This window comes from Entelurus aequoreus, linkage group LG01, assembly GCF_033978785.1.
Source record: "Entelurus aequoreus isolate RoL-2023_Sb linkage group LG01, RoL_Eaeq_v1.1, whole genome shotgun sequence".
Lineage (NCBI taxonomy): Eukaryota > Metazoa > Chordata > Actinopteri > Syngnathiformes > Syngnathidae > Entelurus > Entelurus aequoreus.
Window position 1 is genome coordinate 85564886 of NC_084731.1, and position 24135 is coordinate 85589020.

General features: G+C 39.1%; 1 protein-coding gene across 17 annotated transcripts in view; it reads right to left on the bottom strand.

Moving 5' to 3' along the window:
• Positions 1–267: 267 nt before the first annotated feature.
• Positions 268–24135, bottom strand: part of LOC133658117 (peripheral plasma membrane protein CASK-like) — a 115304-nt gene continuing 91436 nt past the window's right edge. For 2 of the 17 annotated variants that reach the window (XM_062059860.1, XM_062059816.1), the window contains exons 15-29: positions 22443–22631; positions 22097–22175; positions 21948–22033; positions 21786–21854; positions 21645–21713; positions 16140–16175; positions 15686–15724; positions 15214–15410; positions 12233–12348; positions 8738–8818; positions 8598–8678; positions 8306–8508; positions 5905–5988; positions 4937–4963; positions 270–1535 (exon numbers count right to left, since the gene is read on the bottom strand). In XM_062059860.1, coding sequence (XP_061915844.1) covers positions 1359–1535; positions 4937–4963; positions 5905–5988; positions 8306–8508; positions 8598–8678; positions 8738–8818; positions 12233–12348; positions 15214–15410; positions 15686–15724; positions 16140–16175; positions 21645–21713; positions 21786–21854; positions 21948–22033; positions 22097–22175; positions 22443–22631 — 1533 coding nt within the window. In that variant the 3' untranslated portion in view covers positions 270–1358. Of the gene's footprint in view, positions 1536–4936; positions 4964–5895; positions 5989–8305; positions 8509–8597; positions 8679–8737; positions 8819–12232; positions 12349–15213; positions 15411–15685; positions 15725–16139; positions 16176–21644; positions 21855–21947; positions 22034–22096; positions 22176–22442; positions 22632–24135 lie in introns of all 17 variants that reach the window. The other 15 variants (XM_062059851.1, XM_062059769.1, XM_062059761.1 and 12 more) reach the window with 12 other exon arrangements.

Here is a 24135-nt window from a genome sequence, read left to right on the forward strand (position 1 = left end):
ATTCACAAGAAATTCCTACCAAAATTGCATTTTCAAGTTCTTTGGAAAAATATACATAAATTCTACTGTTTTGAAGGTGAAACCTAGCAAAATGCATCCTTTAATTTGTCCGTCTGTGGGAAAAATGTTTGGCCACCCCTGAAAGGAGAAATAACTGAAAACATGTTTTATATTCTAGTTCCTTCAAAATAGCCATCCTTTGCTCTGATTACTGCTTTGCACACTCTTGGCATTCTCTCGATGAGCTTCAAGCACACATGCGAAGTGAAAACCATTTCAGGGGACGACCTCTTGAAGCTCATCGAGAGAATGCCAAGAGTGTGCAAAGCAGTAATCAGAGCAAAGGGTGGCTATTTTGAATAAAATAGAATATAAAACATATTTTCAGTTATTTCACTTTTTTTTTTGTTAAGTACATAACTCCACGTGTTCATTCATAGTTTTGATGCCTTCAGTGACAATCTACAATGTAAATAGTCTTTTGGCCTGTACTGTATATATTTCACCACAAAGCCCAACACCACTGGCCATCAATTACAATTTGAAACACTAATGCTTACCATCGGGAAGTCCATCATCGTACCGATAATCGTTACACCCCCACGTCGTCCCCATGCCTCACTAAGGAAGATCGTTCTTATTTTAAATGTTCTCTTTGCGATGTTCCGTACCTCCAGGATCACAGTCGGCGCTCGAACACAAACCAAAAACTATGAGCCGACAAGATGCAGTACACGTGTTCTTCATAGTCCTTTTTGTGCAAATTCCGATGTAAACAAAGACGATCGTCGGTTGGGGGGGTGGCGGGGAGGGTCTAGCGGCGTCGACAGACTGTGGTCCCCTTTCAACAAAATGGTGGAATAAATAAGAGGTTGGGAGAACGAAACTGCCAAGTTTCCTGTGCTTTTTTCGTTGTTTGTTGCGTTTGGAGTCCAGCGACTTGTGCCCACTGTGGCAGCTTCCTATGTGCTTGAAAGTTCAGCTGGTTCGGACACACTTCCACCCGCTTCAGGTCATGCGTGCTATTGCCTTGTCGGTGTTAGCAGTCGTCCATCACTTAGAAAAGAAAAGTACAAAATATAGAACACGCCCCTCCTAGCCTTCAACTATGTAAGACAGAACTGTATTCACTTAACATGTTTTTTTTTTTGTATCATTTATATCATTGCAGATAGATATGTATATATGTACACATTAAGGCCTGCAAGACCGTTAAAAGATAAAAAGGGCCAGGGGTGGACCCTTCGTGAAGTGGCGCGGTTGTTTCTTGTCTTTTTAGCGCCACACTTCATCGACACAAACACAGGATTCTGATCATACGACATTCCAGGTGGTGGCACCTTTGCGTTCAGGAGGTTTTAGTACACCCAGGACACCGGCACCCACTGAGGGGTGTTGCACGCCAGCTCCACGGACTCCTCCAGCAGGCGCAATGTGTCGTCTATCTCGTTGTTGATGATGGTCTGGTCAAAGTAGTGCGCGTACGTCAGCTGCAGCATCTCCGACTCTTGCTGGAGCCGCTGCAGGGAGTCGTCCTGACGAAACACACAAACACCCGACACGTTAACGAATGGCAGTAGGTGCAGCGGGTAAGGTCCTATTTTTGCCTCATTCCTGTGAGAACCTTGAAGCATTAACAAATGGGACTATCCAGGACGAGCTGCAGTGTGCTCAGCATCTGTGAGCAGATAATACTGTATCATCTCTTTCTCTTTCGGACTTACTCACGGTTTAAAGGGGACCTATTATGCAAAACCACATTTTCTAACCCAGGGGTGCCCATTACGTCGATCGCGAGCTACCAGTCGATCGTCAGCCAGGCATTAAAAAAAAAAAAAGACCTAAAAATGACTGATCATCAATCTTCACTAAGACGTCACTTTCGTCACTTGATTGGCATTCACGGCACCCGAGGGTCTTCTGAGATGACGCTGGCTGCTGAGAGCTCATTATTAAGAAAAAATGGCCGACAGGAAGGCGAGAAACACTGTTTATTTCAACAGACTCTCGCACCGTACCTGCTGTCAAAACTCTAAAGACCGTCTGCACAGTTCCTGTCTTCAGAATAAAAGCCCTGCTTCATCCTGCCTGCGCTAACAAAATAAGAGTTTCAGAAAGCTGGCGTGCAGAGGCTGGGAAGCTACAGAATTTGCCGCCAATGTATTTCTTGTAAAGTGTATAAAAACGAGTAAGGAAGCTGGACAAATAAGATGCCAAAAACCAACCACTTTCATGTGGTATTTGATAGATAGATAGATAGATACACTACCGTTCAAAAGTTTGGGGTCACATTGAAATGTCCTTATTTTTTAAGGAAAAGCACTGTACTTTTCAATGAAGATAACTTTAAACTAGTCTTAACTTTAAAGAAATACACTCTATACATTGCTAATGTGGTAAATGACTATTCTAGCAGCAAATTTCTGGTTTTTGGTGCAATATCTACGTAGGTGTATAGAGGCCCATTTCCAACAACTATCACTCCAGTGTTCCAATGGTACAATGTGTTTGCTCATTGGCTCAGAAGGCTAATTGATGATTAGAAAACCCTTGTGCAATCATGTTCACACATCTGAAAACAGTTTAGCTCGTTACAGAAGCTACAAAACTGACCTTCTTTTGAGCAGATTGAGTTTCTGGAGCATCACATTTGTGGGGTCAATTAAACGCTCAAAATGGCCAGAAAAAGAGAACTTTTATCTGAAACTCGACAGTCTATTCTTGTTCTTAGAAATGAAGGCTATTCCACAAAATTGTTTGGGTGACCCCAAACTTTTGAACGGTAGTGTAGATAGATAGATAGATAGATAGATAGATAGATAGATAGATAGATAGATAGATAGATAGATAGATAGATAGATAGATAGATAGATAGATAGATAGATAGATAGATTGTACTTTATTGATTCCTTCAGGAGAGTTTCCTCAGGAAAATTTAAATAAGAGTTGGACAGAAAGGAGGATTTTTATCTCCTCGATTTGAAAATGCAGACGTTTTCAGCACGACTGTCTGATTCCAATCAATGCAAGTCTTCAGAATCAGGTAACTTATATTCTTGTCTTCATGAAAGAAAATAATCTATATGTGTTAAACATGCTTGTATTACCATTAAACACCTTTAACTTGTTAACAAAAATGTCTCTTTCATAAATAAATGCATATAAATTATATAAATATGAATGAGGTAGATCACCTCGACTTGGTCAATTGAAAAGTAGATCGCCTGCAGAAAAAGTGTGGGCACCCCTGTTCTAACCTATTGATACCGGCTTACTGGTGTGTTTGGGATCTGCATACATTTTAAATCAAACCGTGTGGAGATATTCATAAAACAATCTTGCCTTATTCACACTTCCTCCAAAGGAGCCGTTTGGAATTTGTCAGTCCTGTGACGTTATTCCGACCCGTGACATCTGCTAATATCTCCGCATATGGTGAAGGCTAACCCAAAGATCTTTGTGTGAATCCGCCATTTTATTTATCGTTCGAGCATTTGTAGTCCAAACGAGGTACGAGAAGAAGGCCAAAAATGGCCTGTTACTGGTTGCTTTCAAAAGCTCAAGTCACTACACAAACTTTCAGCCTCATCTAAAGTCAAAAAGTGCCTAATTTTCAACTTTTGATATTCACAAAAAGAAATGTGTGAATGATAAGTTTGCAATGTTAGCTCAATTTGTTGTGTAGCTAGGTTAACCTTCTAATGTGCGGCAAAATGAAAAATAATATCATTATGTGTACTTAACTGAAAACCTGTTTTATATTCTAGTTTCTTCAAAATAGCCACCATTTGCTCTGATTACTGCTTTGCACACTCTTGACATTCACTTGATGAGATTCAAGCACACCTGTGAAGTGAAAACCATTTCAGGTGACTACCTCTTGAAGTCCATGGAGAGAATGTCAAGAGTGTGCAAAGCAGTAATCAGAGCAAAGGGTGGCTATTTTGAAGAAACTAGAATATAAAACATGTTGAATGTGTGAATGATAAGTTATCAATATTAGCTCGATTTGTTGTGTAGCTAGGTTAACCTTCTAATGTGCTGCAAAATGAATAATAATATCCCTAAAAACTACTGTTAATTGGATCAGTGCTTACTGTGTTTGGTAACGGACCAGATAGTAATATAATCTGTTGTTACATTCGCAATGTCGCTTGAAGTGTGGTTTACTGCAGCCGACTTGAGCCTCTTTTGTTTACAAGTGTTCAAAACAGCAGCAGATATAACATGATATAAAACAGAAAAGCATTTTACTGTCAATATACACATGCATATGTCCAAGATTTAACATTGGAGAGATACAGACTCCGTAGAAGTGTAAACTTAGTGTAAAGTTACAGACCTGCAGCATGGCTGGCTTTTGCTTCGATCCTTTCTCTCGTTTGCCCGCATATAGTCTCCTTATCGCGCCGACAATAAAACATGGTGAACCTGATAATCTCGCTTTATCTGGAATGTTATGTTGTGATTAAAGTAATTTAAAACAAATGATTGGTGCCAGTCATCGATGTCTAAATGCACAATAAAAGCAAGAAAGCTAAAAAACGACAAAACATTTCTACCGGGCGTGGGTGAATGCTCACGGAGCATGAAGGGGCTATTTGGCATCTAACAACGCCGCCTCTCAAAGGGAGCAAAAATATGGTTTACAAATCGGTCTGTAAGACAAAATCTATGCACATTTTTCACCAAAGAACCACCATTACATGTTATGTAGACAAAATGAAGTGTTTAAAATGTAGGGAAAAAAATCGTAATATGACCCCTTTAAGTGAGGAATGAGGCAAAAATTAACCCTGATCCACTGTAGTAGAGACGTGCTAGTCCGCCTGTGTGTAGACGGAGGAGATTGATTTTCAGGTGACTAACAAGGACTAAAAGAGGGCACTTAGAATTTCACGTTACACAACATCAACAACACGCGCTTATTACTTACAGGCAGTTTCCGACACCACTTGGGAACCTCCAGTGCAAATGAAAAAAGGCATGCCAAAGAAAAGACAAACATGCTTAAAGAATGAAGTGCAGGTGATAAATACCTTGAGGAAAGGGGAAACATGGACCGTTTATAAACACAGACACTGTATGAAAGGAGTTAGTGAGCACACAAAGGGTGTTTCCCATGAGTTAATTACAAATTTAAACAATGGCAAAAAATATACATATATTTTTTATTTGGCATTAGGTAACGCCTTGCCTCGTCACCTGGAATAAACCCATCCCACATAACATTGACGATTTGTTTGAAATTAGAGTTTGAGGCCAAATAGTACAAAGTAGGCAATCAATATTAGTTTCTACAGAGTTTGGTATGTCTGTAAGTAAAATGTATTTGCGGTTTTATTTCAATTATATTATATTAAAATATAACTTGTTAAACATTTGTACAAGTTAAAATGATTGTGATGCTAATTTCCGTTAGCCTGGATCGTCCATTGTATGTTAGCATTAAGCTGGCGGCACAAGTGCCAAACTTCATCCTTTAAGGTTGTGTTGCTTTTTTTCCGTATCGTCAATTTAACATTATTCTTACATGTATGTCTATAATAATGTAATTTTCTTTGTGTGCTTAGTTTTACATTAACTTTATTGTGATGACTATTAATAAACAACTCAAGTTGAATGTTTGTAGTAATTAAATCAATATTAAATATGGAAAAAGAGCAAAACAATACAAGGTAACAAGATTGTTTGTTAATTGATTGTCAATAACACAAAGGTTTGTCTTTAAATATATGTGTTTCTTTAACCTTTTAAAAAATATACATGTGTCATAGCCAATTATGCAAATTTCCGGATAACGTCATCTTGATACGCCCGATTGCCACTCTGCGGGAAACACAGCACACACAAACACCAAGTAGAGTGCAGAAGTAAAAGACAGGCGAAAAATACCTCCTGTACCTCTGTCATGCCCGGCGTGAGAGTGGGAGCTGCGATGAAGACGACAAAGGGAGCAAACTCAGCTGTCCTGAGGATCTTTAATGCCTGGAACGGGGGAAAAGAGACGGATAGTAAAAGTTTTAATATTACATTGAGCTCATTTTTGTGCAACCTTTGATTTTATTGCTCCTAAATTGTTTATATTTAGTGAGGCCTGTGCAACGAGTGAGACATTTTATTACTGCTTCATGTTGCAATGCAATGTCAGCTGATTTATTTTTATGTAACGCACTTACAAAACACTAAAACATTGTTGGTATGGCTGGGCTGAAAACTGTATCATATTAGTGTTTATATAGGTCAATATTTTTATCACCTATCGAAAATATGGTTTAGGAGAAAAACATATTAAATGTAAACATTGTTATTAAAAATGTAACCTTCTTCTGATTATAATCCCCTCAGCTATCAAAGGCTAAGAAAATGTCAATAAAACCATAGAAAAATTCTAAAATCACATTGAACACTTAACAATAACCCCCTAAAATTAAGGTGCAAAAATTAGAATATGTAAGAAATGTTTAATAAAGTGTAACAAAATAGTGCATAGTGTGAAAATGTAAACATAGAGAAAGCTGAGAAGAACTATTTCTGCAGGTTCAGTGCCAGGAAGTTGCAGCTGTGCTCTAAAGGGTGAGCTAAGATAAAGTGATGTGGTGTTAACATTATTGGTGGGGACGACCGTTTTGCATAATTTACAGTCCACATTGGTCTGACTAAAGTCCGTTATTAAAAAAAAAACGAAAACGTTTCCTGTTTTTTTTGACAATTTATTCGCTCTCTCCAACACTCATTTTTAGTTTCTCTTCTCACTCCAATAAAATCTACCGCGGGTCAACAAGATGGCACAACCAAACGTGATACTTGATACTGTTACCTGATTGGCTGTTAGCGTGTCACTCCCACTGATCAGTGATCACTTCCTGCATTGCTCGATTACCAGACAGCGAGTGCCTTTGTTTGCGCAACCAACCTTGCTTTGCAACATCCGGTTTCTTCCAACGCAGAATCAAAAAAAATTCTCGTCACTGTTTATCGAACGCATTTTTTTATTGATATCGATTTTGTGTCTATCGCGATATATATTAATATTGTTTTATCACCCACCCGTAATTGTTAGATCTGCAGAACTATAAAAGCAATCTAAAAATGTATACAAAATAGTCTTTATGCAGGACAAATATAGTACCAGTGAAAAAAGGTGTGTTCGCATTAGATAATGGTCCTCGCTTGCATTTCTTCTATATAAATATCAACAAGCAGTCAAAGGTTTGACTACTGTAATGTATCAAGTCTCTTGACATTATTATTAAGATAATTACCATAAATTCTGGACTATAAGCTACTGCTTTTTTCCTATGCTTTGAACCCTGTGGCTTATAAAGCGGTGCGTCTAATATATGGATTTTTCTTCACTGACCGCAAATATACAAATATATTTTTTTTTTAAACAAGCGAAGACACTGAAAAGGTGTGTTGTTGTTTGTGCTATGACGCCATCTTTTGGAGGAGTTCGCTCACTGCAGGCGCTGCAGTGCCCTTATGTTTTAAAGCTTTTAACCGGAAGTACAAGTGCCATTCCGTCTTCAAGTTGTTAATAGCGTTCTACTCCTATGGATTCTTCATTCATCACTCCAAGCAACGTTTGTAAGTTTTACAATATAACTAAAACAATTCTTACATGCTAAACGGTCCAAAGTGTGATGTCAGTAGAAGTGTTTTCATGCATATTTGTAAGTGCTGTCATAATGTAATCAAGCTAGCGTCCTCAGCATTAGCTAATAAACACATTTACGAGTGTCTGTGTTAGTATAATCAACTTACAATGGCATTCTCTTTGTATTGTTCCAGTTTCACAAATTCCTCAGTAAATTCACCAAGACGTCTCTGTGGAGTTATTGAGTCTGTTTAGCTGATAGGAGAGCTAGCTTCCGCAGCTAGTGGGTCCATGACGACGACTTCTGTTTTGTTTGATTTAGCAGTTTTACTGCCTTGTTTCAGAGACCATTTGCAAACAATTAAGGTATGTAAATAAACATTTGCAGAAAATGTATGTGTAAATAACTTATTTCACGACGTATACAAGCTGTAGAAAATGGATGGATGGATGGATATATCAATCAATCAATCAATCAATGTTTATTTATATAGCCCTAAATCACAAGTGTCTCAAAGGGCTGCATATCTGCAGCTATTAGTCCAGTGCGGTTAATATATAGAACAATTTTAAATTTTGTGAGTGCGCCTTATATACCGGTGTGCTCTATAGTCCGGAAAATACGGTAACTGCTAGTCCAAGCAAATCAGAGGTTGAGCCGCCTCCTGGGTGACGCCTATGTTCACAAAGTATGGTGCACTTTACCTGTGGCTCAACATCTAAAATGGAGATCATGCCCTGGGTGTGGATCTGCCTGATAGTCTCCAGCCTGGTTCCGTACATGGCATCCTCGTGGCTGCCGTACTCTAGGTAGTCGTTGTTGCTGATGTCCTGCATCATCTGGTCGTGAGACACAAAGTAGTAGTTCTTTCCATTTTCCTCATCCTTCTTCGGAGGCCGAGTCGTGTCTAAAGGGGACATGACGGAAACAGGTCATCTCCAAGTTTTATGGTCAGGAAGGAGAACATTATTTTGGGATGGTAACGGGGTTTCTTACGAGGGATGGGGTAGGCGAAGCGGTCGGGGTGTTTAGTGATCAGTGTGTTCTTGATATGCCTCCTGCCAACTCCGTGTGCACCTGAGTTACAGAGAGAGGCGTCATAATCCCCATTCATGCTGTACAGAGACTTGACTTACCGAGCAAAACCAGCGTTTTCCTCTTGAACGAAGGCAGCCTCACCACCTCTTCGTATGTGACCAGATCTAGTTGGTCAAACACTGTCAGAGAAAAAGAGAACCACTTGAAAAGGTCCCACAAATTAGTCAGGATAATGCAAATCATCAGAAATAATATTCAACTGCTGTGGAAGTCTGTAAAATTTACTTATTGACTCTAATCCAGACAAAGAAGACAGATAAAAGCTAAACAATACACTACTATTTGTCGTAGTACTGATCACAGAAACAACTATGTGCATTCAAAGGCTAAGCAGACATTAGGGAGAGAACAGGTAAAAAAATAAAAAAATAAATAGCAGAGAGAAGAGAAAGAAAACACAGAAGCCAGCCGTCTGGAGTTACTTACATGCAGCCAAGTCATTGGGTATGAGACAGCATGAAACATGGGCAGAGGGCGGGAGGGCAAGGGTTAATAAAACAGTCAAATAAAAAGGACATACAGTAAAAATGTTGCACCCAAAGTGGGGAGTAAGTCCATTAGTTAGTCAAGGTAACATTGATGGAGCTGAGGGTCTCAGAGGGAAGAAGCAACATGCCACACTGGACTTGACAGGACACGTTTTAAAGTACAGTCAAACCTGCGTTAGCGGCTGCTTAAATTGTACCTCGCACAAAAAAGTAGTGTGACAAACCTGGTCTGTCGCAACTACCTGTGTAACCTAGCCAGCAGTCACCTATTTTGCATCCCTTTTTTTTTTAATATACTCTAATAGCAGCCACTTCGGGATGTAACGATAAACGCTAGTAATGATAACCGCGGTAAAACTCCCAACGGTTAATATTACCGTTAAAAAACAAAAGTATCAGAACACCGTCATTGATTCAGGAAGTATGGGGTATTTTTCTAAAATATGTAACCTGATTGAAAAGTAATTAAAAGGTAGATAATTGATGAGCCTTTTGTCTGCTTTTGTGTATTGCTGCACAGACAGTGCAGTTGTATGTGGCTTCATGTCAATATTTGCCTGTCCTTATTTGACTGATGCATGTTTTTTTTCCAAGTTTATTATATTTATTTTATTTTTATTTGAGATGTGTGTAATTGTATTTCTGGACTGTTTTTGTGAAAAATTAAATAAACAAGTGTGACCGACAACCTGACTTTGATAAACTAATGAATCGTCTAACAATAGCTAGCTTAAAGGGGATCTGCACTTTTTGGGGAATATTGCCTATCATTCACAATCCTTATGGGAGACAAGAACTAATATCATATGTCTTGTTTAATGCATTCTAACTCTTAAAAAAATCTAAATAAAAGTCAGCTAACAATGGAGTCAAAGCAAACTCCTCGATTGTGCCCAAAAAACTCACAAAAAAAACATCCAAAAACCACCAACAATACTCCATTTACAATTTGTGACCTGAATATTAACAAAGTATTATGATAAATAAATGATAAATGGGTTATACTTGTATAGCGCTTTTCTACCTTCAAGGTACTCAAAGCGCTTTGACAGTATTTCCACATTTACCCATTCACACACACATTCACACACTGATGGCGGGAGCTGCCATGCAAGGCGCTAACCAGCAGCCATCAGAGGCAAAGGGTGAAGTGTCTTGCCCAAGGACACAACGGACGTGACTAGGAAGGTAGAAGGTGGGGATTGAACCCCAGTAACCAGCAACACTCCGATTGCTGGCACAGCCACTCTACCAACTTCGCCACACCGTCATAAGCGCTAATGTTAAGGACCTATTTTTAGCGGCGCATTGATCACAGGGAGGGAATTAGCTTACGCTCCTATATTGACATAATCAGCCAGTGAGCTGATGTATCGTCTTTGAGCTTGTAAAAGTTAATTCTAGATTATAAATCATGGCTCTCACCTGGGTTGTGGCCATAAAGAGGGGAAACTAAAAAGACAATAATTTTGCACCCACCTTTTTTTAACCATTTGCAAGGACTATGAATAATCTTTCATCTTAACAGGAAGATATGATCATCCTAGCAGTCAGCATTCCAGTAAGAGCAGACATTGTACAGTAAGTGATTGTTTTATTATGTTTCTTGTCTCTCACAAAGTCACCCATGTATTGTTGGTGAAGAAAAAAGCGAACATTGTGATGCAGCTATGACATTATTCCGCCGGCGTACACTTAAATGACCAAAATGCGTAAATATTACATGTTACTATGAATGTGCCTGTTACTACATTACATATATACTTACAGCATGTATATACATCCTTAGGCGGAATAGAGTGACTCCTGCTGGCTCTATTGTTCGCAGACTTTTATTTACATTAAAATGCATAAAAAAAACATGTGTGCTTGTCTCACATCGGGATTTAAAATGTTAAAAAGAAAACAAAAGACATTAACGTATTTCCCCATTATGAAACACATTACTGTCTGAGCAACTAAGCTATTCAATTGTGCACATCGAATCTCCAAGCTGCGCTTTCTTAGAATAGAGTGATAGATCTATATTCAGAGGAATACGACAGAAACGGAGGTGTCCACAACAGAAAGTCATAAATTATTGACCTATTCAAGGCTGAAATTACCCAACCTCAAATGTTCCACTCTACAACTTATTTTTAGAACTATTGCATATTTGGCATTTTTTTATTATAAAAAAAAAAAACAGTTGTTATTTTTGACAAAAAGGCCATAAAACATTTTATAGCAATAGATAGATCTGAAGTTGAAAGATTTAAAGTTTTGAGGAAAAAAAACATTGCTGACTTATGAGCGGATTCCTTTTGGATCTTAAAAGTAAGTTTGTATTGGCAATCTGAAGGCTGCACAAGAGGGTAAAAAACAGCTACTAAATCTCAAAATTTATTCATCAGTGAGTCAGTATTTGCGTAGTTTTTTCACTGAATTCTTATTCTTCCTCAAGTAATTATTACTTCAGTCATATTACAGTCTTACTTGAGAACAATTTTTTTGCTACTATACCCAACAAGTTCTTGTGGTAAAATGCAGCACATTCACACAAGACCTGCTTAGATTTGTATTTTTTTTCTAGATTTCTGTGCTTTTTAACATAAGTAATTATTAACCTAATATTCAACACAAAGTGTATTCAGAAAACCAAACAGATTTATTTTGTTTATGTGTCATACTTCCTGTCTCACTCTATCTACCCCCTCGACTCTGCAGCTGGGATTCAGCCACAACTCAAACGCACTCTGTGGAATTTAGAGTCCGTTAGAGTTGTTATAGAATTGTTTCCTCTTTTTTATGATGAACTTTCTATGACGTCAATCGATTTGTGTTTTCTTCCTTTAAGTTCAACATGTGAGTTGGTCATGGCCGTTTGCCTTCAATGGTCACTACAGACATGTTTGGCTGCATAAGAGCACAATCTTATTTAACTGCGCAATGGCAACAAACTTGTTTTAATTGTCCCAAATGAGATCGAGGACAACAAAGTGTACCTTCCAATGCTGCTGTTTATATGAAAAACTGTGCAATGTGACATGAAAACACGTGGCTTACCTGCGTTGTGCTTGGCCAGGTACTTGTCTTTATACTGTTTTTTCTTCTTGCCAAACCACGTGCAACTGGCCTGCTGTTCCTGTTTGGTCTTCTCCATTGCTATACATGCCACACGCCTGCAAACACCACAGGAAATGGTAGGTGAGATACGTGCTAGAGTTCGAACTATATGTTTTTTTCAGGGCTGATAGCGACGGTTAGTAGTCAAGGAGGCTGATAACCGATATTTAAAGCAGATACTCATCTGCAGTAAAAGTTACCTAAATATGAATAGTATACGTCTGTCAACAGATGGACAAGGCGTTGTTTGATTTTTTTACATTTTCTATAGGAAACGGCGAACCAGTAGTGACATAATGTTGTATGCGGCGCTAATGTTGTGGTTAATTTAGCACCAAACAACTTCAGGGGATTCCACAAACACCTTTATTGCGTTTGTCTAATGTTGCGGGTCAGAGGAGCGTCAACATTTGCATTTCAAAATATGGTAAATCGCCTGGTAAAATTTTAGAATATATGGTATTTCATAATATATACTTTTTTTATACAATTGTATGGATTTCAAACATTGTGATGTTTCCCTGTAAATCAGTGGTCCCCAACCTTTTTGTAACTGCGGACCGGTCAACGCTTGAAAATGTGTCCCACAGACCGGGGGGAGGGGGGGGGGGGGATATGTTTTTTGTTTTTTTTGTTTTTTGTCATAAAAAAATACAATCATGCGTGCTTACGGACTGTATCCCTGCAGACTGTATTGATCTATATTGATATATAATGTAGGAACCAGAAATATTAATAAGAGAAAGAAACAACCATTTTGTGGGAGTGAGTGTGAATGAGTGTAAATGGGGGAGGGAGGTTTTTTGGGTTGGTGCACTAATTGTAAGTGTATCTTGTGTTTTTTATGTTGATTTAATAAAACAATAAAAATAAAAAAATAATTATTATTAATTTTTTTATTTTTTTTATTTCTTGTGCGACCCGGTACCAATCGATCCAGGGACCGGTACCGGGCCGCGGCCCGGTGGTTGGGGACCACTGCTGTAAATAACCCTGAAATAATAATAATAATAATAATACCTGGGATTTATATAGCGCTTTTCTAAGTACCCAAAGTCGCTTTACATGTTAAAAACCCATCATTCATTCACACCTGGTGGTGGTAAGCTACTTTCGTAGCCACAGCTGCCCTGGGGTAGACTGACGGAAGCGTGGCTGCCAATTTGCGCCTACGGCCCCTCCGACCACCACCTATCATTCATTCAACATTCATTCACCGGTGTGAGCGGCACCGGGGGCAAGGGTGAAGTGTCCTGCCCAAGGGACACAACGGCATGGTAAGAGGCGGGGAGCGAACCTGCAACCCTCAGGTTTCTGACACGGGCGCTCTACCCACTACGCCATGCCGCCCCCAATGTTGTGAACATTAAAATAAAAACAATTCTAGGCTCTTTCACGTAGATTTTAGATTTTTCAAGCTGGCTAACATCATTTCTTCCTGGACGTTACAGAAAGTATGAGAATATGTGAGCTGCTGCCTGCTCTTCTTTACTTATATAATTAGTATCCTATTTGTCAATTTACATATAGTTTGGATTTTTGGCAGAGATATCTTTTCTGTTGTCTTCATGTTATCTTTGGCCATTCATCCATCCATCCATCCATCCATCTTGTACCATTATGTCGGGTCGCTTTTTGATTGAATCACAAAACATGAAACTCGCCGCGCTCCTTTCATACGCCCGCGCTCAGAGTGTGGCAGATGGAGGTTTGTCAAGGAACTCGATCGTTGCAGTCGTGGAAACAAACAAAACAGAAGGAAGACGCCAGGAAAGAAGAACAAAAACTGGAATTCCGGGCAACAAATTTAAGTTTTGTTCATGTAAACAGAGGAGACGACCAGCGTTGCATGTAAGGAAAGTAGGGGGTAGACCAGAGACAAAACCTAACAAGAACTCAAATAAATGTTATGTCAGATATCAGAACATATTTGGGGAGAATTATTGACAATGAGAATATATTTATTTTTAAATGAATTTAAAAAAATACTACAGCAAAAAGGTAACTTTTTAATGCAGGGCAAACGGGCTGGTGCTTGAGCAGTGGTTAGTAGTATCTACTTCACTAAATATAAATTGTTTTCAAATACGGAATATTGCTGTCATGTATCTGCTGATGTAAAATTTTAAAAGACCTATACCGAAAAATAAGGCGGAGTCCAATATATGTATTGCTATTGAAGGAATTGCATTGTATAGTTTGTATATTAACTCACTGATTGTTCCATAACTGACATACTGTATTGGAATGTGGAGTAGTGCCTGTAAAACATATTTGAATCCAATCTTCCTTTTGCAGAAAAGAGCCGTAAGAATCATTACTGGAAATGCATATAGGGAACCCACAACCCAAATATTCAAACAGTTAAACTTATTGAAAATTCATGACCTGTCACAGCTCAATATCCTAAAAATCTTCACATAGAAAAATTCTACAAAACAACATTCGAAACAGATTTGTAAAAAGCACTTATTATCTGAAAGGAACTGAGCTTTTGTTTGGTAAAAAATCTAGTTTTAGAACAGTGAGGATGGTAAGAAGCATCTCAAAAAAGGGTGTCTGGTTTTTGGAACAGGCTTGACAGTGGAACAAAACAATAAAAAACCCTCTCCATTTAAAAAATATGAAAATTATGATGAGTAAAATTATGTCTTCATTTATTTGTTGTAAAAAGAAAATATGGCTTTGTAGTCTCCTAAATTGGAAGACAATTGCTGTGTGAATAGGGGTCAGATATACGTTAACTTCTTTCTGCACATTTCATTCATATCCTACTTTAATGTTATGTTTATTTTTTTCTTCCTCTGTGTGATTTTAATGAATGAAATCAAAATGAAAATTTAAAAAAATTAAAATGTCAAAATGCCAAATAAACGATTTGTTCGCACTTAAAGGCAAACTTGGAAATCTTTTAATCTCACCACTCCTGCAACTCCGGTGAAGGGATGAGGCCTGCTGTGCCATTCTTGGTATTCTCCAGCTTCCCCTGCCACCAATTGTGGTCGTCCTTGGAGATGATCTGAATGATGTCCCCCACCCTGAAGCGTATGCCTGCTTCCTTACAAGGTATGAGGTCGTCTTTTGCCGGGTCATACTCAAACTGAGCACGGACATAAATCTGCGGGGAGAGAACAGTCGCGGCCAACTATTGTTAGTCCACGAGCGAGACAGAGAGACAGTTAAGCTGCCCGTGCGAGCGACTGCTACATCAGCAACATCTAGCAAATGCACAGCCAGCAGGGGTTGTTGATAGGGGTCATAAGGAGTCTAAAAGTGAAAGTAAACAGCTGGCCAATGGGGCACACATATCACTATGGCGAGGGGCAGTGCTTTGCGACAAGGGTAGGGTGAGGCTGCATCTACTTCTACAAGGTTCCTCTGGAGACATCTTACCTTGATGGACAATTTGTCCTTGATGGCAGGTCTGGAGATCTATGGGGTTGAGAGTATCACACACTTACACAGAAATCATGCAGCAGAATACGTTGTGGGGCACAAACACAAGGTGCGCTGACGGGACTCACGACTAGTACATGTAACGTTGTCGCTAATGTGTGCAGGATACTTTTGAGCATGGTCAGGTTCAACATGCTCCTAAAAATGCGATATGCTGACAATCGCATTAAAAGGGGAAGATGTGATAGAAAAACTTAAAATAGTTCAAAAAAAATTTCAAAAAGGAGCCTGGAGCAGAGTCACACTAAGGCTCAATGCCATGAGTCCCAGACGGGAGGTAAATGTTGTATGTTGGATATACATGCAAATCAGAAGACAATAAGTTGGTCTTGTTAGCGATTCTTGCGGACGAAAAAGGAAGAGACGGTCAATGGCTTCCAGTAAAACTCACCTGACGACTTTTGGGCTGAATTGTTGCGGGTAGATCCTATTGGAGAAGCAATAGGCTCATGTAAATACTGTCAGCACTAAAACTTAATATTACTTGTCTTTCATCTAAATTCTTATCTACTTACTATACTCATTATATGTTAAAGGGGATGTATGACGATTTGAAACATTGCCTTGTGGTCTGACCCTTAAGGGGGTATGTAGAGTTACTGCAATGTTGTAAAAATTTTTGGTAGGTTAGACTTTTTTTCCCAAATATATACAGTACAGGCCAAAAGTTTGGACACACCTTCTCATTCAATGTGTTTTCTTTATTTTCATGACTACTTACATTGTAGATTGTCACTGAAGGCATCAACACTATGAATGAACACGTGGAGTTACAAAAAAATTGAAAATGTGGCTTATCAACGCCTACAGCTGCCAGCACTAAAAGATGAGCCTGTTTTGATGCTATGACAAATGTTATGTTGTGATGTTGTATTTTACTTTTTTATTATATCTTAAATGTATTGTGTGCTTTTTTTTTCTCTCTCTCTTTTTCTTTGAAATTTAAATTTTACTGCCTTTTTTACATCATGGCCAGTGGACTACAGATACACACTAGCCGTCTGGCTTATTCTGGCTTTTTTAACCATGTGTAGTCATGTGTTTTATGAAATTGCATTTTCCCCTTTGAAATAAATTACTCTAAATCTTAATGTACTTTACAAAAAAAGGTGAAATAACTGAAAAAAAAAATTATATTCTAGTTTCTTCAAAATAGCCACCCTTTGCTCTGATTACTGCTTTGCACACTCTTGGCATTCTCTCTATGAGCTTCAAGAGGTAGTCACCTGAAATGGTGTTCACTTCACAGGTGTGCTTGAAGCTCTTCGAGAGAATGCCAAGAGTGTGCAAAGCAGTAATCAGAGCAAAGGGTGGCTTTTTTGAAGAAACTAAAATACAAAACATGTTTTCAGTTATTTCACTTTTTTTTGTTAAGTACCGGTACATAACTCCACATGTGTTCATTCATAGTTTTGATGCCTTCAGTAACAATCTACAATGCAAATAGTCATGAAAATAAATAAAACGCATTGAATGAGAAGGTGTGTCCAAACTTTTGGCCTGTACTGTAAGTATTTTTATATTCCCCCTGCATTTATTTCACAAATTTAAATGTCTTTAAATACACATTAACGCTGGTTTATAAACGGCAGTGAAATGGCCACCCTACTTACTCTACTCTTCAGGTTTGAAATAAAAACATGAATAAAACATTATACTGTAATATTATAATAATATTTGCATTTAGTGCTCAAGTTGCAATCTTGCGATTAGCGCTCTATTTGCCAGCTAGCAGAAAACTGTACTATTTGAATATCTTAGTATTGCACAAAAATAAGGTACCTTGAAGATAAGTTTATTCCAAAACACAATTTTATATTAAAGCTGCAAGCAGCGTCAAACGGGCCCTCACACCCCCGTGCAACTCGGGATTCAATCAAGTTGGCGGGAACGCATGACGGATGCGGTCACGCCCTTCCCAAATGCCCCAACCTACCATCAAAAATTCAGGAAGCTCTGAGGATATGGAAAAAAGTTATGACCATTATGAGCTTCCACCTCAAGGGGGCGATATTGCTGCGTAGTCATGATCAGTTCCTGACCTTAAAGGCCTACTGAAATTAATTTTTTTTATTTAAACGGTAATAGCAGATCCATTCTATGTGTCATACTTGATCATTTCGCGATATTGCCATATTTTTGCTGAATGGATTTAGTAGAGAAAATCGACGATAAACTTCGCAACTTTTGCTCGCTGATAAAAAAAAGCCTTGCCCATACCGGAAGTATAGCGTGACGTCACAAGACTAAGGATTCCTCACAATTCCCCGTTGTTTACAATGGAGCGAGAGACATTCGGAGCGAGAAAGCGACGATTACCCCATTAATTTGAGCGAGGATGAAAGATTTGTGGATGAAGAACTTTAGAGTGAAGGACTACAGTGTAGTGCAGCGTGTATCTTTTTTCGCTCTGACCGTAACTTAGGTACAAGCTGGCTCATTGGATTCCACACTCTCTCCTTTTTCTATTGTGGATCACGGATTTGTATTTTAAACCACCTCGGATACTATATCCTCTTGAAAATGAACATGTAAATACACGGTTAATAACTTTCAGCTTGGCGAAGCTAAAAAAAATAGAAGCTATGTTAGCTACAGAGCTAACGTGATAGCAGGCTCAAAATGCAGATAGAAACACAATTTTTAAAAACCCTGACTGGGAGGCTAGACAGAAGATCAACAATACTATTAAACCATGAACATGTAAATACACGGTTATTAATTTTCAGCTTGGCGAAGCTAAAAAAAATAGAAGCTAAGTTAGCTACAGAGCTAACGTGATAGCATCAGTCTCAAATGCAGATAGAAACAAAATTTAAAAAAACCTGACTGGAAGGCTAGATAGAAGATCAACAATACTATTAAACCATGAACATGTAAAGACACGGTTATTAATTTTCAGCTTGGCGAAGCTAAAAAAATAGAAGCTAAGTTAGCTACGGAGCTAACGTGATAGCATCAGTCTCAAATGCAGATAGAAACAAAATAAAAAAAAACCTGACTGGAAGGCTAGACAGAAGATCAACAATACTATTAAACCATGAACATGTAAATACACGGTTATTAATTTTCAGCTTGGCGAAGCTAAAAAAAATAGAAGCTAAGTTAGCTACGGAGCTAACGTGATAGCATCAGTCTCAAATGCAGATAGAAACAAAATAAAAAAAACCCTGACTGGAAGGCTAGACAGAAGATCAACAATACTATTAAACCATGAACATGTAAATACACGGTTATTAATTTTCAGCTTGGCGAAGCTAAAAAAATAGAAGCTAAGTTAGCTACAGGGCGGCGGCGGGCTTTGTAGCTTTCGACGACACCCCGGCCGCCATCAGAGTCGGCAAGAAACATATATTTCCCCAAAGTTACGTGCGTGACATGCACATATCGACACGCACGTACGGGCAAGCGATCAAATGTTTGGAAGCCAAAGCTGTACTCACCGTAGTGCGTCTGCTCTCCAGCTCAAAACACAACACAACCTCCTGGTGTTGGTGTTGCTACAGCCAGCCGCTAATACACCGATCGCACCTACAACTTTCTTATTTGCAGTCTCCATTGTCCATTAAACAAATTACAAAATATTCACCAACACAGATGTCCAGAATACTGTGGAATTTTGTCGAAGAAAACAGCTATTTGCATAGGGTCCAAACACTACCCTTGACCTCGTGACGTCACGCGCATACGTCATCATACCGCGACGTTTTGAACCGGAAGTTTCCCGGGAATTTTAAAATTGCACTTTATAAGTTAACCCGGCCGTATTGGCATGTGTTGCAATGTTAAGATTTTATCATTGATATATAAACTATCAGACTGCGTGGTCGGTAGTAGTGGGTTTCAGTAGGCCTTTAAAGCCTTATATCAGTTTGAAAGGAGAACTGATCATTTAAAGTGAAGTAATGACTGTTTGATGGTTGAATCGGAGGAGCAATTTTTGGCGCCAGGCTCCGCCCAAACACAAATGGGCACTAATAGGTACTGACCCATCCAGTACGTCAAGGTATCATCTTAATAGTTTGAACTAATTCTAATTTGTAGAGCCAAGTAATGAATATTGAACGTTTTGTGGCAAGCAGAAAATACCATACAAATAAAAAGGCATTTATAATTTGTTGAAAAATTGGCATGTTTTAAAAATTAAAAAAAACACCAGTTTTGGCACTGTTTAAGCACTGATACTGTTTTTAAAGTAGTGATTTGGTACCAGTATTGTACTAATATTTTATTGCATACCTATCCCTACTGCACACTCTCCGATCGATACAAAGCCCATCCATCCATCCATCTATTTTCTACCACAAAGCTGCATAAAAAAATCTGCTTTGCATTGCATGTCGGTCTTATTGTGCGCATGCCTCAATTAGATGAAAATGATACTTTATCCTACTTTTCCTTGTTTCCTTGAACTCCACTGGCATCATACAGAGCTCCTCTCCCTCTGACTGATAGCCTTACCTAATGTCCAAATAAGTATGTCTACATCGGTGTGACATCACAACGTAGCCAAGCTGCTACCACAGGCAAGGGCATCTAAAACTGCGTGCAAACTCACGCTCAAATGCACAAACCTTATAATTTGACTCTACGGCATTGTAACAACAATTATAAGTCAGAAAAAAAACATAAATCATCATAGGTCCCCTTTAAATCACACTAGCTAGATTCCATGAATTGACTACGTACAGTGCATCCGGAAAGTATTCACAACGGCCCACTTTTTTCCACATTTTGTTATGTTACAGCCTTATTCAAAAATGAAATAAATGCATGTTTTCCTCAAAATACACATTTTCCTCACAATACCCCATAATGACAATGTGAAGTTGTTGTTTTTGCATTTATAGTAAAAATTAAAAAAATACATCTACGTACCGGTAAGTATTCACAGTCTTTACTCAATACTTTGTTGATGCACCTTTAGCAGCAATTACAGTCAAGTATTTTTGAGTATGATGCCACAAGCTTGGCACACCTATCTTTGGGCAGTTTGGCCATTCCTCTTTGCAGCACCTCTCAAGCTCCATCAGGTTCGATGGGAAACGTTGGTTTTCATCCAGGATGTCTCTGTACATTGCTGCATTCATCTTTCCCTCTAACCAGACTAATCTCCCAGTTCCTGCTGCTGAAAAACATCTCCCACAGCATGATGCTGCCACCACCATGCTTCACTGTAGGGATGGTATTGGCCTGGTGATGAGCGGTGCCTGGTTTTCCTCCAAACATGACACCTAAGAGTTCAATCTTTGTCTCATCAGACCAGAGAATTTTGTTACTCATGGTCTGAGAGTCTTTTAGGTGCATTTTGGGAAACTCTTTCTTAGGAAGGGCTTCTGTCTGGCCACTATACCATACAAGCCTGATTGGTGGATTGCTAAAGAGATGCTTCTGGAAGGTTCTCCTCTCTCCTCAGAGGAATGCTGTAGCTCTGACAGAGTGACTATCGAGTTCTTGGTCAGCTCCCTGACTAGACTAAGATGAAGGCAGCAATATACAGAGACATCCTGGATGAAAACCAACACTTCCCATCCAACCTGATGGAGCTTGAGAGGTGCTGCAAAGAGGAATGGGCAAAACTGCCCAAAGATAGGTGTGCCAAGCTTGTAGCATCATATTCAAAAAGATTTGAGGCTGTAATTGCTGCCAAAAGTATTGAGCAAAGGTTGTACCGGTAAATAGTTTTTAGTTAATAATTAAATATTTTTTAGTTTAGCTACATTTGCAATTTAGAAGAAAAAAAAATCACATTGTTATTGTAGGGTATTGTTTGTAGAATTTTGAAGACAAAAATAAATGTATTCCATTTTGGAATAAGGCTGTAACATCATAAAATGTGGAAAAAGTGAAGCGCTGTTGAATATGTTGCGGATGCACTGGCATGAGGTACACTTACCAGGATGGAACTGGTGACACTTGCATGACCATTCGCAGCAGAATGCTGAGACAAATCTGGGGACTCCTTCTGCAACACAAACGCTCCCATGATTTGCTTTTCTTTAGGTGTTGTAAGGCGGAACAGGTTTTGGTTCCGTACCTCAAAAGACTTGGACTGGGACCTGTAACTTGGCACAATCTTGAACGTGATGCTTCCTCTCATCTCTCGCTGTGGATATCAATGACAAACACTTCAAACATGATGCATTTAAGGAGAAAGCCCAAGTACATGTGGACAAAGGCGACCTTCTCGCTTGCTTACCAGCATTTTTTGGAGCTGCTCTACTGTTTGATTGGCAACACTGATGCCATTAATCTCTCGAATTTCATCTCCTACGTGCAGAGTCCCTAAAGCAGAAGAGAACAAATTGAGACCAGGTGATATGAGCAAGTAAAAAAAGGGGAGCAGACCTTGTCGATGAATCATTCCACCGTGCATGATCCTGGCTACAATGCAGTGGTTGAGCTCGTTCATTTTAAGAGTAATGCCCTGTGGAAGACAAAGTATTTTTTTGTAAAGTAACTGAACTGAATCATGCTAGCTAAGGTACTAGCATATGTTTGCCGTTTCACTACTTTTTGATGTTTTTATCTGAGGTGATAAAGTGTGTGTGTGTGTGTGTGTGTGTGTGTGTGTGTGTGTGTGTGTGTGTGTGTGTGTGTGTGTGTGTGTGTGTGTGTGTGTGTGTGTGTGTGTGTGTGTGTGTGTGTGTGTGTGTGTGTGTGTGTGTGTGTGTGTGTGCTTGCATCTGCACACCATGGCCTCATCGGTGTTCTTCTGGAACTGCACTAGGCGAACTCTAGTGACGTTCTCAAGGTCCATGTCTCCGTTGGTGCTGTCTGGTGAGTCTCCGTTCAGGTAAGGGGAAGTGGGAGGGGGCGTCACTCTCAGCGCCTCGTCGCTGTACACTTCATGGGCCACCACATCGTGGGTCTGTAGCAGAGCCTGGGGTGGCGACATGGAAACCCAGGTCAGGTCACACGTGAAGCATTAATGCTAAAGCTAAAGACCAGCACATGCACCATCACAGGCTGTGTGTCAGGCAGGGGCTTTAAAGAGTGTGGCTTACTGTAATCCTCTCAGGTCCACAATCATGTCACTGACCCATTGTCACTGACAAACACGTCTACTACAGTCGCTGCCGCGGCCAAATGCTCACATGTGCCCGTTGGCACGGCAACATGCTTGCTGTCTCTAAAACTTTTGCTTAACCCTTGCACAAACACATTTACTCTTTCGACCCAAAAGGGACCTCCTCATAATAGTGTCGTAAATCAGCAATCTTTTTTTTTTTTTTTTTACTTACAATGCTTGAAATCTTTTGACAACTTCAGATTTAGATTTGTTTGATGTATTATGGCCTTTTTGTCAGAAATACAACTTTTTTATAATGGAAAAATGCAGAATATGCAATATTTAAAAAGAAAGAAAAAAAAAGTTGAATGGTCCAATATTTAGGGTTGGGTAGTTACAGCCTTGTGAATTGTGAAGTGAATTATATCAATATATTATTATTATACTATAATATAAACTACTCGAAAGCGCTTTACATAGTCAAACGCATTATCTACATAATTAAACTACATTTAAACCAGTGCGGGTGGCACTTGGTGCAGGTGGGTAAAGTGTCTTGCCCAAAGACACAGCGGCAGTGACTGGGATGGTGGAAGCGGGGATCGAACCTGGAACCCTCAAGTTGCTGGCATGGCCACTTTACCAACGTAGCCGCGCCGCCCCACAATAGGAAGATTGAATGTGAAAATAATTCATGACAACATAATTTTTTATAGAGTAGACAAAAAAGATGATTTTTTACAGTGCCTACCTACTGAGCGAGAAAGAGTAAGAGCAGGCAGGACTTGGTTGAGCTATTGAGTTCACACAAGTCTTAAATAAATATCACTGACCAAGACATTTTTCACTGCTTTTCAGAGGTTTGATGGCAATTTACCTCATGTACGCTCACAAAGCTCTGCAAATGGTTTTCTGGCACAATCTGTTGGCTAAAAAGCCCAATTACATCAAAAACAATATTTTCTTGTTTGTCAATCGGCAAGAATGAGATTTAATTGGTTTTCATGGAAAAATTGTAATACACAGTTTAATGATTACTGCCGTCTGTTAAAAATAGCAGTTATAATGGGAGTCAATGAGGCTGAAATTGTTCCTAAGAGAAAGTGTGTAAATCCTATTCCAACGACGTTGCAATCAAAAACACAATGCAATTATATAGAACTAAATTGAAGACAACTCCGTGGCAAAATTACAGACCACTAAACTTCAAAATGAACAATCATATTACATAAGGAACACATGTTTTGGACCCTAGTGTTTTACAAGGGTTACATTCAAATGAACATGTATGTGAAGGAAGAACACAATTGTTTAATTTCAGACTACATTTGATTGGGCACCAAGAAAAGAGGACAACAACATTTCTGACACAAGT